The sequence below is a fragment of the Sinocyclocheilus rhinocerous genome, unplaced genomic scaffold (assembly GCF_001515625.1).
Source record: "Sinocyclocheilus rhinocerous isolate Xijiao unplaced genomic scaffold, SAMN03320098_v1.1 scaffold304, whole genome shotgun sequence".
NCBI lineage: Eukaryota > Metazoa > Chordata > Actinopteri > Cypriniformes > Cyprinidae > Sinocyclocheilus > Sinocyclocheilus rhinocerous.
Window position 1 is genome coordinate 1,682,336 of NW_015659941.1, and position 18,213 is coordinate 1,700,548.

At 35.8% G+C, this 18,213-nt stretch overlaps 1 protein-coding gene across 1 annotated transcript in view; it reads left to right on the forward strand.

The window, feature by feature from the left end:
• Positions 1-18,213, forward strand: part of mdga1 (MAM domain containing glycosylphosphatidylinositol anchor 1) — a 232,265-nt gene that overhangs the window by 117,220 nt on the left and 96,832 nt on the right. Inside the window, exons 5-8 of the mRNA XM_016533562.1 lie at positions 11,734-11,920; positions 12,209-12,252; positions 12,341-12,537; positions 14,028-14,160. Coding sequence (XP_016389048.1) covers positions 11,734-11,920; positions 12,209-12,252; positions 12,341-12,537; positions 14,028-14,160 — 561 coding nt within the window. The remainder of the gene's footprint in view (positions 1-11,733; positions 11,921-12,208; positions 12,253-12,340; positions 12,538-14,027; positions 14,161-18,213) is intronic.

Consider the following 18,213-nt stretch of genomic DNA (forward strand, 5'->3'; position numbering starts at 1 on the left):
TCGCGATTAATCGCATCAAAAATAAAAGTTTTTGTTTACATAATGTGTATGTATGCTGTTTTTATTTATTATGTATATATAAATACACACACATGCATGTATATATTTCAGAAAAATATGTTATGTTTATATATATTTATTTATAATATACATTTTATGAATATAAACATGTAAATACATATACATATTTTCAAAATATATACTGTATGTGTGTGTACTAATATATACATAATAAATATACACAGAACATATATTGTGCAAACAAAAGCTTTTATTTTGGATGCGATTAATCGCGATTAATCATTTGACAGCACTAGTTTTAGTTAACTATAATAACACTGGTCCCCGGTGGTGTAAAATTCTGATTTGACTCACTTTTAATCTCACTGTTAATTTGAATTGAATTTGCCACACACCACATAAATTTGAATTAGAATGACACGAGGTGGAATATATTGAATTGCAGTTTAAAGAGAAAAGGTACTGCATTCTGTAAAACTAAGTGTTCTTCCACCTTAATCCACAAAGTTATTTTCATAAATATGTAAATTATTATAAATGATAAAACTTGAAGATTCAAAGTTTCTCTTAGTTCATATTAACAACCTTTGTTTTATTTACATTTCTAATGTATTACTTTTATGTGAATTCTTTATATTTGAAATATCCATATTCAAATTGCAATTCCACGTCTGGTTTGTAACCATTATTCAAATTTAGGAAAATAATGTATTGGAATTTAAAAATGTTTGTAATATCTTTTGTCAAAATGTAACAATAAAATACAAAACCAGTTTGCTCTAGTTCAGAAATAAGTTTAGGTTTCAGTTGACATCCAATTTCTCTTATTTTTTTTAAGCCTCTTCTACATTTTTTCTCATTGAAGATCCCATTGTACTCTGAAATGAATGTCACATTATGAAAGTATTATGGGTTGCAAACAGCATTTATGTTGGCTTTGTATCGACATTGTGTTGTTCTTGACCCTTGGCTTAGTGTGCACACTATACTTCATGAGTACCGTGAGTTCTGACTGTGTCTTCAATAGACAATCATCTTACAGGATCTGAATGACTCACTTGAAGCCTAAACAATATCAAGTGCTGTTTTTCAGTGTGTGTGAACCACTGACTCCCTGAACTCAGTTGAAGGTAATTCATTCTGCTGGGATATACAGAGTAGTATCATGAATGCTTGAAAATAGCTTTGAAAGGCCACTGACTTTTGTAATATTAAAGATAATGCTTTCTGCTTTCACATTTTAATGTGCCATTCATAGGTTGACTTTCCTAAATAATGCAAATGCTGTGTTTTTGTGGCAGGGTTTTCAACATTGTTCTGTTTGTTGACTGGCACAATATAGTGACTGGCTCAGTCGGGTTTTAACCGAGACTAAACTATCTGTTTGCGAGCAGATTTCACCATCAGTTACAGTAAAATCAATTAAAGGAACAGTTGACCTAAAAATGAAAACCCATATTCTGTTATTTAGGGAGAATTTTGAAATAATCTTCAGTTTTAGTGACTCTCATGCTTCATCAAGGTACAAAGTAAAAAACAAATGCATCAAAATAGTCCATATGAGTTGAACACAAGCTGCCATGTGACTTTAGAAGACTTTGCAATATAGCACAGTCGTATGCAATTTTCATTTTTGAGTGAACTGTTCCTTTAAACTCTAAGATTTTCTTCCTTCTTCAACCAGTTTCGAATCGATTTGCACAAACTGTCTTTGTAATAGAACATTCTCCCTCCTGAACCCAACCAAGCTCACAGTAGTGAGTGCTGATGTGGCTTTTACAGTTACCAGTATTAACAGTCTAAAGGAAGGCTGATTCAGTATATAATTAAATTAGTCACAAACTACCGTCAAATTAAAGATCACAAGATGTTCCTTTAATGGCTTGGTGGTGTTTTAAATGTAAAGGATTTCTTGTCAACAACACCTAATCAATATCTGTCAATAATCAGTAAGATCAGAGAGGTCAATTTGAATGATTAGAGGTGTTGAATTGCCTCAAACTACTCTGGGTGTTTGCTCATTATCTGATTTGAATTGCTAACTAGATTACCCTCACCATTAAGTCCTTCTCCAGATCACCAGAAAGAGTTTATGGTACACATGACATTTCTACAGTCATATAACAGTTAGGAAAGAGGGAGATGCAGAGCTCAAGATTGAAAGTGTGACTGTGTAACTGTAGAAAGAAGGAGATAAAAGTGTTGAGTGTGTCCAAACAGCGGCGTGCTGAGATAAACAGGTGGGCACAGGCGGGCAGACGGGTATTAGCGGCCACATGCATGCACAGGGTCCAAAATTAACACTCACAAATTGCCAGGTGCCAAATGTGTGGAAATCGTTTTTGGCAAATAAAACTTTACTGTAACTGCAACTTGGTTCAAGTTGAATGGTAAGCAAAATAATGCGAGCAAAATAATTTTTTTTTTTTTTACTTTTGTTGGGAGTTTTAACCATAGTTTGCAAAAAAAAAAAAAGAATAATGAAGAACAATAATTTGAAGAAAGATTTTTTTTTAAATGTTCCCCAGTCATTTTTGATGTACCCCAATAATTTGTTGTATTTACAACTTAAAAAAATTAATAAAAATAAATAAAATAATCTTGTGTAGATGTTTCTAGTTTTCTTTTCTTTTCAGGACCCTATTAAGCCACCATCTGTTAGACTAAGGAACAGATTTACTAACAGCTTGCGCCAGCGCAAACCGTCTTTTGCCGTTAAAATAGTACTGTCAGGATTTACTAAAGACGTGCAGTGAAGAATTAGCTCTGAAAAGGCGTGGACACAGTTATTTTTGCGCCTGACCTTATTAAATATGCTTTTGTAGGCGTTTCCCTTTCAGCCGCAAAATTTATGGGAGGAGAATATTAAAATGAATCATGCAACGCGATTTACTAACGTTTGCGCTCATCAAATTACTGATATTTGCACCATTATTTAATGCCCCAAAAAAGCATGTCTTAAAGCAGGAGCTAATATGCGCTGCTCTTGGTAGATTGCGCTGATCATTATGGATATGATCTGGCTGCATCTGTGTTCTTTAATGTGCGCATTGTTAGTAAATCACCCGCAGAATTTCCCCTCTCATCTGCGCTTTTATGGAATTGCCCTCTAAAGCTAATTTGCCCTGATTAGTAAATCTGGCCCCAGGTCTTACACTTACACAATAAAAGTGCTTCACGATGCCATAGAATAACCTTTTTTGTCTAAATGGTTCCATAAAGAACCTTTAACATCTGAAGAACCTTTCTGTTTCACAAAAGATTCTTTGTGGTAAAAGAAGGTTCTTCAGATTATAAAAAGGTAAGAAAGAGAGGGTTTTTTAAAGGGGTCATATGATGCGATTTCAAGTTTTCCTTTCTCTTTGGAGTGTTACAAGCTGATTGTGCATAGATAAGATCCCTGAAGTTGCAAAGACTAAAGTCTCAAAACCAAAGAGATATTCTTTATCAAAGAGGACCTTTATTTTTAAGAGTGTAACTTGTGACAGATTCAGATTTCTTGAAATTTGTATGGGTTATTTTGTGGGATAGTGTGGGATAGTGATGGATAATGCCATATTTAACTCTATTTTTGTCATAAATCGTTTTTAGTTGCTATGCACATGTAATGATAGCAGAGCTGTGTGTGTTTGTGCATATAAAGTATGACAACTTTTTTAAATTTTGTTTTGGAATTCACAGTAAACTTAGTTTCAGACCACATACAAACGAATCTAGTGGTCATAAATAGAATTATGTGTTTTTCCAAGTCTAATCTGCATCCCAGAGGTCCCTTTTTATTGTTTTATGAATATGCAATTTGTCTATTTTAAGCAGTGTGCTTTTTTCTATATCAGATTTCAAAAGATTCATATAATTACTGGCATATTGTAATGGCCAGAAGTGCAATTTCATTGCATTTTTCGATTTGTTGTATCATTATTGTCTGAGGGGTTAGTTAGGTGCCAAAAATGTAATACTTTGGGTTATGAATTTGTTCAAATCTCAAACTTTAAGTAAGAGCAAAAGTACTATTGATTCTTACCTTAGCAAACTTTATGCCGAACCACTCAATGTTTTCCCAAACCACAAGTGAAATGTTCAGTCCTGCTCTCAGTTATTAGGTGCCTAAATATTCCCAGACAGGTCGATAGCTCGTCTGGTGAGACAAATGGCATGGTTAACAAAATCTAGCTAGAGCCCCAAAAAAAACAAACAAACTACTTCTAACAGCAGTCATTACTCTGGGAGGCCAATTAAAAAACAGCATCACTGTACAACACCATCTGTAGCCAACAGCTACGACTATGTATGTGTGCATGTGTAGTTTGTATTTATGTGTGCCATCGTCCCAAGAAAATCTAGGGCAATTAACAGAACAGTCAGAGCACAAGCAATTATAGAAAGTCTCTTTTTGTCTGTCCAGAGAGAGCGTCGTCCCTCGGTGTCTCTCCTCTGGAATTCTGATCCCGTTTGGAGGTGGCGACCTGGGAAGTGTTGGGAGGGTTAGTGACCCCCTCACCCAGAGGAGTTCAGCTCTCAGAGCTTTGCCTGGGGTTTTTAATTAAAACCGCACCCTAGTTCAAAGCACTCCGAAGGTTCTTGGTGCCGAGCCAGTGGGGTTGACTAAATATCTAATTTCCTGCTAAGGGGCAGAGACGAGGAAGGGCCGAGTGTAATTAGCCGATATGAGGAAGAGGAGGCTGCAGGTGTGCTGAGAGTCTGGAGGTTTGGGATCAGTACTGAAAGTCCATCCCTGATCTGCTTTCTCATTTAGAGGGTGTTTATTAAAATCACCTGCAACCGCTGATCTCTGGACAATTTAATTGGGGCTTCTTGTAGTCGTTAAAGAAAAATCACAAATGAGATCTCTTTAATATCTCGTTGTTTCTCCTAAAATCCAATGAGATTAACTGGAGAGCAAACAGACTTCAGTAATACATGTATTCAATTTTTTCACTTGCAAAGATCTTGCAAGTCAGACGTTTTAATATTAAAGTTGGTATGAAATTAAAGGTCACCCATCTTTTTTTTTTAACTTTGTAATTCTTAAAATTCTTAAGCACAATTTCATAACTGAATATTACAGTAAAACTTTAAACTTCAAAACTTTCCAGTAGACTTTAAATTTTTCTTTTAAGTTTTCTTTCTTTTTTTGATAATGCATTCACTTGCTTGTATCTCACATCTTGACTTTAAGTTCTCCCACAACTCCCATCTTAATTTTATAGCTTTTAAAATAGTAATTTTTGTGAAGACCCGGATAATTTTTTCTGCGTTTATATAAATTGTAAAATCTTTATAATGTTAGTTAAGCATAATTGACCCCTCATTACTTAAAAAAAAGTGTGAAAATAAGTACTGTATTATATATATTTTTGTTATATGCAAGTATATTTTTTATCATTAGGCTTTTTATCCTTTTTGTACTGCATTTCATGTTTTTTATAAACCTTAATTTTGCAAATGACTGTTATAATGATGAGGATCTAATGAGAAGCACCATTGAGAATAATGAGAATTACAAAAAAAACTCAAAAGTAAAACTTTCCAGAGGCATTGCAGTAATGAGAATTTATAGGCTAAATTGTGCTTAATTGTCATGGAAGTAATGACATAATATGAATGGTGCTAAAACAGGCTTCATTTTCTTTACGCAAAATATAATGTCTTTCTTTCTCTTTTTTCTTGTTTCTTTTTTCGGTGGGTGGGTGAAATATGACCTTGACTGGTTTTACCCATTACATTGTACAACAAGTTAAGTGCAGAGAATATTGACTTACTCATATGAACACTGACCTTTGACCCTCACGTTTGTGACCTCTAGAGTAACCCCTGTGGATGTCAGCTGTTAGATACTGTGGATTATCTCATATTGACAGAGGATATCAGATGTCTGCTGCCTCGGGCTTTACTGTGTTATTTACCTCATTTGGGCTTAATTCAGCCACAAATCTTTCTGGTTAATGTGATATTCAAGTAATTACAATGTCTTTTATGCGCCAGGGCCTGCAGGTATCTGAAATGTACCTGTTCACATTGACTGAAAATTCAACATCCATATTTTTGAATACTAGTCAAGTCATGTGTGCTGGTCCATCCTTACGCATTTACTGTAAACAAATCAAATTATTTAATCTTTTTAGATTTATTAGTGCTTTCAGTAACACTTTAGTATAGGGACCAATTCTCACTATTAACTAGTTGCTTATTAGCATGCCTATCATTAACATATTGGCTTTATGTTTATTAGTACTTATAAAGCACATATTCTGCATGACCATGTTCTACATCCAATGTTCCCTCTAATTGTTTTTTTCGAACGATATGAAACATTATATCGTTGATACGCTGATCGCTGCGCCACATTATTTCTGCTGCGCAGAAGAAGTGCGCGACAGCTTAGAGGGAACATTGTCTACATCCCTACCAAAATACCTAAACTTACAACTACCTTACAAACTATTAATATGCAGCAAATTAAGAGTTTATTGAGGCAAATTCACAGTTAATGATTTGTTAATAGTGAGAATTAAACCACAAGATAAAATGTGACCATGCTTTCTTAATATTCTGTGCAATTAACGCACATGTAAAAGTAACTGACACAAAATGATTTCACTCATATCTGTCCTTTCACGCATATTCATTGAGAGTGAGTTGAATTATGAAAGAGATACAGAGGGTAGAGAACAGGTGCATTGTGGCCCTCAGACCAACCAGGTGGAGAGAAAGCTCATGTTTATGAGATCAGAGGTTTTATGATGTACTCTCAAACATTATGCAAATAATCCCTCAGTCCTAGCAGTAATGACACGATGGAAAAGCATGAATTACAGAATAAAGGACACGCTCGCTCACACACCGTTCCTCACTGACTCTGTCCATGTAGACACTGGGGGTGCGTGTGAGAACAGCTATGAGGCAAATGTTGACACTGATTTGTAAGTGATCTAAACAGAAAAATGAGCGGAAAACCTGAAAGAAGATCTTTGTAGGCTCGCAGTGCATTCTGGGCTATTCGTATATGCTCATTATATCCAAATGTTCTGCTCACACTCATGTGATGCTCCATTTCAGGCAATATGAAGAGTGCTAAATAATTCACGAGATGCTGGGATCAAAAGTCTGCTTCTGCTTGTGCTCTTCTGAATGCAGAAGGGTGCGTGTTGGTGTTGGTGGGTTAGAATTTGGGGTACTGGGATATCAGTCTTTTGGCGATGTTCAGTATGTACTGTATCTTGATGTATTTGGTCTAAAATGAATGTTTGTTTGTTTGTTTATTTGTTTCTCAGAGGAACCATCATTTTTTGACCAAACATCCATTATAACCATTTAGTTTAGAACTTAAAGGTCCCCTTGAAATGCTTAGAAACACGCAGCGTTACTCTATGTGTTGACGTCATTTGAACTGAAACAGGAAGACAGGGCGGGACATATCAAGCAGCCTCGCCCCTTTTTAAAATAGCCAATAGCGTTCGTTTATATCACAGCTTGGGCTAGAGCCGTTCAGAGCCGTTGAGCTACGTAAAGCCGCATTTGACAGGGTATGCCAGCCACAATCTCATCCACATTGCTATAAAATATAGCATTCTGTGTAGAATTCAAATAGCTCCGATACATTTTGTGGTCTGCGCCGACTCGCGCATGTGATCCGCTCCGTGCTATCGTGTCTCTGGACCGGAGCAGAGTGTGTGTGCGGTGCGATGGTTAGCGTGACACAGCGCGAAACCAGACTTCTTTTTTTCCTCAATGGAAAGCATATTTACACAGTTTGAATCGTTCCCTGTCCCCTATATAGTGCACTACGTGCCATTCACTGTACAGAAAATACTAATTCTATGGACAAGTGACCAATTTCAGCTGCGGCTTCAGCGTCTATTTTATAGTGTAGGGGCGGCCGCTTCGGATTCTAGAGAGCATTTGATTGGACAGAAAGTTTGATGAGAAGCATAAGTATGATTTGACGTGGCGGAAGTGACGAACTGCAAGCTTTCAATGCTTGTATCTTCTAAATGCGAATTTTGTCACCGTTTTGGAGCACACTGCCTTATAGAAAACCTTAAGACTAACATATTGATACTAACACCCAAAAAAACTTTAATTTTGATTTCATGGGGACTTTAAAAATGGCATGATAGGAGCACTTTAAATATACAAATTCCAAAAATCCCCAATTTTGGGCTGAATATGTAACTGAAATACAAAGGATTTTTTTTTTTTCTCATTACTAAATGCTACAAACAGAAATCATTGTTTCATAGATGTACAAGCAAACCTATTGCCTCACATTTTTCAGTTTAATTTGGTATCCAAGACCAAACCTGCACCAGTGATGAAAGGATGAGAGCACATCTGACATAAGCAGTGCAAACTGAGGTCACCAAACAATATAGCTCAGAAGAAAGTCATGATCCTCCTGGGGGAGAGGAAATTGAGTCCTAAATGGAGAAGACGTCTTTATGGCATTTATGGTGTCACGAAGTGATGTCAAAGAGGCAGGTAGTATGAGACGGGTGAACAGGGCCACTCTAACACATTAATTCAAAATTGATTTGAATAGATTTTCTAGACATTTTCACAATAAATAATTGTGGTATTGTGTTGTAGTCACCCACTCCTGGGTCTTCTGAGCAAAACCAAATGAGAACCACTGCTAAGAAAATCTGTAAAAAATACGGCCCAATGTACCATGTTAATATAAAGGCATTTTCCGTATTGTTTTTCACAGGTGGTTTACGTGTATTTTAAATTACATTGCATTGTGTTGTGTTTTAGTTGAAGCAAATGTCTGTAAACATGCTGGTAATTTTCTGGCAGGACATTATCTGTTGTTCTACTTTTTTTTTTTTCTTACAGTGGTACACAAAATGACTTAAGCTTAATTAGTGAAATGAGTTATTAAAAATAATAAAATGAATTTTAATTGCAACTTTATGTCACTGGGTGTAGGCCTATTTACTGGAATTGAATCTCCTTTTTCAAAGTGATTTCTCTGACTGGATGAACTTGACCTCAAAGCAGCGATGGACTCGTCTTTTTTCTGTGACATTTTCACTTGATCCTAATTATGCACTTAGTACTGTTAATGTTACCTAAATACCTGCTAATATGGTGTAAATGCGACTGTTTAGCACAAAGGTCAACTCTAAGATTATTATAGTAATTTAAGTATAAAAATGATCATAAATTAACACATTACTCAGACAGAAAAGGCTGGATTTTAAAAAAATTATGTTATGTCTTTTTTCCCTAAATTTAATTAAAGGTGAAGCTCAAAGTTTGGTATTTTTGTTCTTTGGGGGTCTGTAAATCCCCCTGTGCTTGCTGTGGCTAGAATGGACAAGCTAGCTAATTTGTAGCTAGAATAAATCAGTGAGTGATGGAAAGCAGCAGCTGTGTGTTTTATTGGAAATTGTTATGACATTTTAAGAGTACTGGCATGTCGTCCTAAGAAAGTGAATAAAATCATGTCCCCTGCGTGGTGTGTGACTGATTTGTGACATTGACATCTTCATGTTTCTGCTGTCAATCAAATAGTGTGATCTACCAGTGAAAGCATGAGTGCATATGTCTTTAGAAAAGGTTAAGTGACCATGAATATTTAATGTTTCAGTCTACCCAAATGTGTGATGGGAAGTGAAGTCATTCTCAAGTATGACTTTAAATGCTTGTAGAGTACGATCTGCTTTGTCACCGTCCATTAGCAATACTAATGTGATTTCAGTTAATGTACTCTTTTAAAGATTGTCTAGAAACAAAGCTGTAAACTGCCTTTTTATGTTAAAAACACTGGATTACTCTATATCCACAAGGCTGAAATGTCATTTGTTTTAGAGTCTGGATAAGCCAGAAATGTTTCAAACCTTTGAGGAGGTTGCTGGGATCAAGGAGATCTAATATAGCAGAAAGCTCAGCCGCAGCTTCAGCGTCTATTTATAGTGTAGGGGGCGGGCCGGCGCTTCGGATTATAGAGAGCATTTGATTGGACAGAAGGTTTGATGAGAAGCTGAAGTACGATGTGACGTCAAAAAAATCGTTGAGCCGTTTTGGCGGAAGTGACGAACTGCAAGCTTTGAATGCTTATATCTTCTAAATGCGAATTTTGTCACAGTTTTTGTCACACTGCCTTATAGATAACCTTAAGACTAACATATTGATACTAACCCCCAAAAAACTTTAATTTTTATTTCATGGGGACTTTAAAAAAACACTTTTTATTATTTGAAAAAAAAAATTTCTAGAGAATTTACAGTTTGTTGTTGTTTTTTTTGACACAATAATGACACACAAATATTTTTGAATCAGAGTTTTGGATTGAAATTGATTCAAACTGCTTTGGAAAGACATGAGGGCAAGTAAATGACTAAAGTATTTTCATTTTTGAGTGAACTATACCTTTAATGATTTCATATGTGTGTTAGTGAGAAAATAAATGTTTGATTAACCGATTGATTGATTGATTGATTGAGAAGTCTCTTATGCTCCCCAAGTCTTCATTTATTTGATCAAAATTACAGTAAAACAGTAATATTGTGAAATAGATTTTACCATAGACCATTTTTACCATATCCATAGACTTTCGTAAAACACACACGCACACACACACACACACACACACACACACACACCACTGCACAGAAAATCAATGTTTCTGCTCATTGGTATATTGGGTTGGGTCAGTGTTTCATGATTTTCTCCTCTGGCCTGTGGTCATCAGATTAGCTCCAGACGTCTAATAAAATTGAGTGATAATTTGACACGGTCATTGTGATGTGGGTTAGTGCGCTCACCGGATTAATCTCTGTGGAATTGGCAGGGAATTCCCTACGGATCAGCACATTTCCCAGTCAATCTCTCTCTGACGGATGTGATCTTTTCATTTGGGGCTTCTTATTGCCTTTGAATTTACTCAGGCGTTATGCTTACATTTCCATCAGAAGCTAAAATAAAGCCATTCATGCGTGCTCTCTACACACACACACACACACACACACAGGACTGTGTGTGAGAGTGTGAGAGAGTCTATTAGACAGATTCCTGTTTATTCAGTGGGAATCACTGAACAGCGAGAGGTCAGAGGTCAGACTGGGTTACACAGTCACATAGATTTAACCTTCACCTCTCTTTCCTCCATATGTGATACTGTTCTCTGTGTGATCTGTGTGTTTATGTGTGTGTGCGTCTGCTTTGGCACATATTGAAGTAGCCAGTGTGTGTTTATTCATATGAACATTTTACTGCCATTTATTCATATTTCCATTCTTCTGTGAAACATGCAAGGAGATGCTAGATTCTCTGAGCTGTTCTTGTTCATACTGTTAAAGTTGATGGTGATATTTAATATCGAATTCCAAAAAGGACTAAAAAAATAGTTTAAATACCATGCATGCCAAGTCTTCAGTCTGAAGCCAAAGACCTTTTGGTCTTTAGAGAACATTTATTGCATCATTCATTCAAACAATGAGACTCTTTGTGAAATGGCTAACCAGCTATTCAGACCCATCGAAACCTTGGTGAAATCTGTGTGTAATGGTGAAGATAGTGTGCTGACTGGTTGTTGAGTTAATTGCCACCTTCGGTACAGTGGAACTAGTGGTCTTGTCTGAGACCACGAGATCAAGACTCTGATAATTATGGGTTCTGTGAGCATTTACCTCTCAGATTGCTCCATTAAAGAGATTACATTTTCCCAATCTAAGTGAATTCTCTTTCTTCTTGTCGGTTCTCCAGATCTGGATAAGCCTGTGCTCACAGTGCACCAGACGGTGGGTGATGTACGAGGGAACTACTATCAGGAGAAAACAGTGTTTTTACGCTGTACGGTAAACTCCAACCCTCCTGCTCGCTTTATCTGGAAACGAGGAAATAAACCAATCGAACAGAGCAAAGACAACGGAGTGGATATCTACGAGCCTCTGTACACACAGGTACAACATTATCATGACTTATGTTGTTGTTTTAGTGAGGTAATGATATTTTATAGACCTTAACCCTATACCTATAAAATACCTTTTTTGTTTCTTTAAACACTATTTAATTTTATTTAATTTTATTTTATTTTATTTTATTTAATTTTTAAAATTTTTACATATTTTTTGGGGGGGCAGAAAGGGAGTTGAACTTCCAAGTTTATGTTAAGTTTTAGCAAACTTTTGGAAGTTTTGTCCCCAAACTGAAGTAAATCCCAAACCTCTCTTACACACAGCTGTATGAGACCACGAGATCAAGACTCTGATAATTATGGGTTCTGTGAGCATTTACCTCTCAGATTGCTCCATTAAAGAGATTACATTTTCCCAATCTAAGTGAATTCTCTTTCTTCTTGTCGGTTCTCCAGATCTGGATAAGCCTGTGCTCACAGTGCACCAGACGGTGGGTGATGTACGAGGGAACTACTATCAGGAGAAAACAGTGTTTTTACGCTGTACGGTAAACTCCAACCCTCCTGCTCGCTTTATCTGGAAACGAGGAAATAAACCAATCGAACAGAGCAAAGACAACGGAGTGGATATCTACGAGCCTCTGTACACACAGGTACAACATTATCATGACTTATGTTGTTGTTTTAGTGAGGTAATGATATTTTATAGACCTTAACCCTATACCTATAAAATACCTTTTTTGTTTCTTTAAACACTATTTAATTTTATTTAATTTTATTTAATTTAATTTTATTTAATTTTTAAAATTTTTACATATTTTTGGGGGGGGCAGAAAGGGAGTTGAACTTCCAAGTTTATGTTAAGTTTTAGCAAACTTTTGGAAGTTTTGTCCCCAAACTGAAGTAAATCCCAAACCTCTCTTACACACAGCTGGACAATATGCATGATTTCTCTAGGCCTTATTTCCCCTAAAACAGAAAATAGTTTAATTAGAGTTAATAATCATTTGAATAGCAGATAACCACAGGAGACGCGCTCAATCACAGAGAAACGTACTCAATAAATCAGCGATCCATCAGTGATGAATTCATAATCTGAGCACTTATTATTAAAGAGCCGTTTGAATAAGGTGGGATGGATGGAGATTGATGGCTTTGCTGTTAATAATGAGGATTATTCATTCTCCTGATGGACGCAGGTCAAAAGAATTAGATGAATTTAAAATTTCTGAATTAATTCTCTCTTTATCATGCACACAAAGTTGACATTGAAAAATGACATTGCATAGAAATACAAGGGTCATTCATAGGAAACGACATGGTACCTTTTGTGCCCCATTATTGCTCACATGAATTACTACTGGCATATTTTACAGTATACAGAACTTAGTCTCATTATTTGATGGATTGAACCTTGTTTAGTGTGTAATGCAAAGGAAATTCCGGAATGTTTTTTTTTTTGGAATATCAGCCAAATTGAATGTCCCAATTTAACCCAATTGTATTTGAATGGGTAATATAGAATTTAATGTAACTGTATTTCAATTTTGCTTTGTTTTGACATTGGAATATTATTCAAATGTATTAATTTACATTAACTTGAACCCTGTTATGCTGTGACATTTCCTGTTTCTGACATCATATTTGAAGAAATGACATCATCACAGTTGGTTTCAGTTAAAGTCAGCTACATTATATTACAACATTTATGAGTGTTTTTTTGTAGTATTTCGTAGTTTGCACTTCTGTTACACTCTGTGATGCCCCAGGTGGGAAAATGTGTTTTCATATTTTAAATACGAATTACTCAATAGTAGTCAAATTATACAAAAAGAAAAATTCTAAAAGCACAAATGACACTGTTTCCAGAGGATGACCGACAAACAACATTTGGTAACACTTTATTTCGATAGTCCACTTTAGACATTCTATTAACAGTAAGTAACTTTGCAACTACATGTCAACTAGCAGTTAGTAGAGTATTAGTAGACTGTCTGCTTAATATCTTCTAACACTTTCTTTGTCAACTTATTAGAATGTCTAAAGTGGACTATCAAAATAAAGTGTAACCCAACATTTTGTTGTCATTATGTATAAATGCATGTTTTGACTAACAGATGTGTGAATGTGTGTGTGTTTGCAGGGTGAGACAAAGGTGCTGAAACTGAAAAACCTCCGTCCACAGGACTTTGCTAATTACACCTGTCAGGTGTCCGTCCGGAACGTGTGTGATATTCCAGACAGCTCGGTCACCTTTCGCCTCGCCAACACCACTAGTGAGTTCCCGTTTACGCTCAAACGCTCACATTCACTCTCTTTCCCTCATTATACAGCAACTGTAGTGAGTTTTGCATATGAATTTTGTGCTTTTTAAAATTTTGCTCATTTTATTACAGGGAAAAATGAACTGCGTATGGAATTTCGTTTCTGCCGTTAGTTTTACAGAAACTGTAGGAGTACCTGTCTTTTCTCCTTCAGTTCTTTTTATTATTTTTCTTCTCAAATGTTCCTTTTCCCCTGGATATGTGTTGACCTGTCAGGTTTAATTCACCTTTCTTTGATTGCATCTTCACTTTTCCCTCTTTTAATCTTGCGTTCTTTGTCTCGTTCACGGTCTGTCAGCGCTGTGGAGATGTTCAGCGCAGAATAACACAGGAACAGTCACGTGTTACTTTGATCATGTTGGTCTGTGCACTGGTTTGTGTCTCAGGTCTCTCTGAAGGCAGACGTCACTATCACTGTGCTGTCCTGTACTGAAATTCCTCCAGGGAATCAGTGAACTGAGAGTATGTGGGATTTTTCATTGTTAGAATAGATTTATCAGAGCTGTGGCCTAGCGGTTAGCACACATTGAACTGTGGTGCACATATGGGGGGATGTGAGATGTCCAGAACCTGTCCAGATCTCATTCCCTCCTCTTCTCGCTATCATTTTCCTGTTTTCTATTTCACTTTGAATTAAAAAAAAGTGCAATAATGGAATTTGAATGGGAAAAGATACAAAGAATATAAAGGGGACTGATATAAATAGGGTTATATCAAATAAAAGTCATAAAGGGTAGATCAGACTGTATGCTTTTTGTTCCAGTGAATATTTATCAGGGTTAATTTATTGTATACAAGTCAATATACTCTGACAACGGGGATAAGTTGTCAAAACTGGAGCTTTTAAAAAACAGTATTTAAAATGTATCATCAATTTTACAGCTTTATTCAATATTATATAAACTACTGTTCAAATGTTTGGAGTTTGTAAGACTTTTGAAATGTTTTTGAAAGAAGTCTCTTATGCTCGCAGAGGCTGCATTTATTTGATCAAAAAGTTACAGTAAAAACAGTAATAGTGTAAAATATTATTACAATTTAAAAGAACTGTTTTCACTTTTGATATATTTTGAAATGTAATTTATTCCTGTGATGCAAAGCTGAATTTTCAGCATCATTACTCCAGTCTTCAGTGTCACATGATCCTTCAGAAATCATTCTAATATGCTGATTTGCTGCTCAGGAAACATGAAAAGAGGAAACATGTGGAAACCGCGATAGATTTTTTTTCAGGATTCCTGAATGAAAAAGATCAACATTTATTTACAATAGATTTTTCGTCAACATTATAAATGTCTCTACTGTCACTTTTGATCAACCTAATACATCCTTGCTGAATAAAAATATGAATGTCTTTCAAGAAATTGTTTTTTTTTCAATGATTCTTTGTCAACTTTCCCTTGTGACAACTAGCCCCAGTCTCTCTAATATATGCTTTTTCACATGCTGTCAAGAGGTTTCATAAGGTATCTTCAGTAGATGATATTTCACACTGAAGTCTTATGAAAGCTTTATCCTTGTTAACTAACATTTTCATCATCGTCAGAATAAATTGTTTGTGTAATCCATAATGAATCGAATTCACAGCACAAGCAAAAATACGGCTGTGACTGGCAAATGAAAGAGAAATCTTTGCTAGAACAACAAAAAAATGCGACTACAATACCCAGTGAAACCCTTTATTAATTAGTCATGTAAAAAACATGTTTGTTCGTGTTCAAATTAGCAGCATTAAGAATTCATGCTCGAGAAATAAGTTCAAAGCTCGCTGAGAAATTCTAAAAGTAGCCCAAAAGTTCCCCCCTCTCTGTGTGCGTCTTTATTTCCCTCGTTTCTCGTTCTCTCTCTTGTGATGAGTTGGAAAGGCTGTTGATTCTCCTCTTTCTGCTCTCTCCACTAGAAAGGCAGCTGTGAAATAGTCAATAGAGATGAGTGAGTCTGGAGTGACAATATCAGAAGTCTGTACCTCTCGCACAAATACACAAACACACACACACACACGCTCCGCGGCGCCCCACTGGTGTCCTGCCCTGTGGAGAAACAACACACTGCTGCAAATTGGAATTTGTTTTCCGCGTGGCTCGCGAACACGCAGCTCGTCACCGAAAGAACAAAACACTGATTAGTTTTTCTGTTGATTTTTATTTTCTTTCCTCTGAACTGACGAGTAGGAACGGGGCGAGATGAAATTGGAGAGAGCAGAAGAAACACGCGTCGGACATTGCGCTGAAGTTTGAGAAGTTGGCTTCTTTAGAGGGTAGAATGAAGGAGACTGCGTCTGTGCACAGGATTCGAAGCGCTGTTTTAAATTACGGGTCGATCGTGACGTGTAACTCCAAACCTAGCTGGTCAGCGTCCGCTTGTGTGAAGGTCAGAGCTCAGATCAGAGAGAAAGACCGTCTTTAACACTTTGTCCACTATGGTGTTTGGTTTATGATGTTATATCCAAACAATCATGGCTGATCGTCTGTTTTTCTTTATTCTGTAGGGTTTTCCTCTTATACACTGCCATTCAAAAGTTTGGGGTCAGTAAGAAATGAATACTTTTATTCAATAAGGACTCATTAAATTGATCAAAAGTGGCAGTAAAGAGATTTATAATGTTACAAAAGATTTTTGAATTTTCTATTCATCAACAAAAAAATCCAGGTTTACACACAAAAAAAAATATTAAGCAGCACAACTGTATCAAATCAGCATATTAGAATGATTTCTGAAGGATCATGTGACACTGTAGACTGGAGTAATGATGCTGAAAATTCAGCTTTGCATCACAGGAATAAATTACATTTTACAATATATTCCAGTAGAAAACTGTTATTTTAAATTGAAATAATATTTCACAATATTACAGTTTTTACTGTATTGTTACTTTCAAATAAATGCAGCTTCAGTGAGCATAAGAGACTTTCAAAACATTTAAAAAATCTACTGATCTCAAATTTTGAGTGGTAGTGCATATCATTCTGGTATCTGTTTATAACAACATTAATTTAACATCCATACGTTTATATTCTATCGTATTGAAAGATTTATTAAGAAATGTTAAATCAAAAAAGGAATAATAAGTGTAAAATATATTCTTTATATTCTTGTTATATTTTTCCTTTTTGACTTAATATTTCATGTTTCAGATTCAGATGATTGTCTGTTGAATCAGAATTTTTCGGTGAAACAAAAATGGATGCCTAGCTGTCATTTTGAAGGTTTTTGCATTCTTATACGAATTTTATATAAAAATGTCTCAAGATTCAGTGTATTATTTAATGAGATGTACAAACTGATATTTCTTTCAGTTTGTTCATCACACTGGAAATTGAAGGTCAAATCTAGCATGGGATACAGTATCCCATGCACTTTCCTCTGGTGTGTACTTCACATTTTAGCTAATGCGGTAGGCCATCATTATTCTGTATATACAAAAGTTTGCGAACTCTGCAAAGTGTGCATACTACATAGTGCAAGTACTAGTTTGTGATGTTATGATTAAATGGTAAAATCACTGCAACACACAGTTTCAACTGGCTTGTTGCTTTAATAGAAATCCGAGGAGACTCAAAAGGAGTCTGTTTGTACTTGGTTCACTAGTATAAAAAATGTATCATATGCCATATTTATTTAAATCAAAGGCAATTTAATGACCTTTATCATCACTGATTACATTTTAAAAACCTTTGGGATTTCAGCTCTATGCATGTATCAGAAGATAAAAACAAATACACATACTATACTTTTGTTAATACGTCAGTGTTTTGTGTTTAATTATATGTTTATGCACTGCATCGCTCATGTAGACGTACAGGCACCATCTGTACAGATCGTTCATGAGGAAACAACTGATGTGACTCAATCTCGCTCAAATGAAGCTTTAATTGGATAATTGTATGGCTGGGATTGAAAGAGCTGTAGAAGATTGGGAAGAGAGAGAGAGATTGTCATTATTCAGAGAAAAGAGCCAACCTGGTGGAACATTTTTCTCTTTCAAACAGTACCCCCAACCCCCCT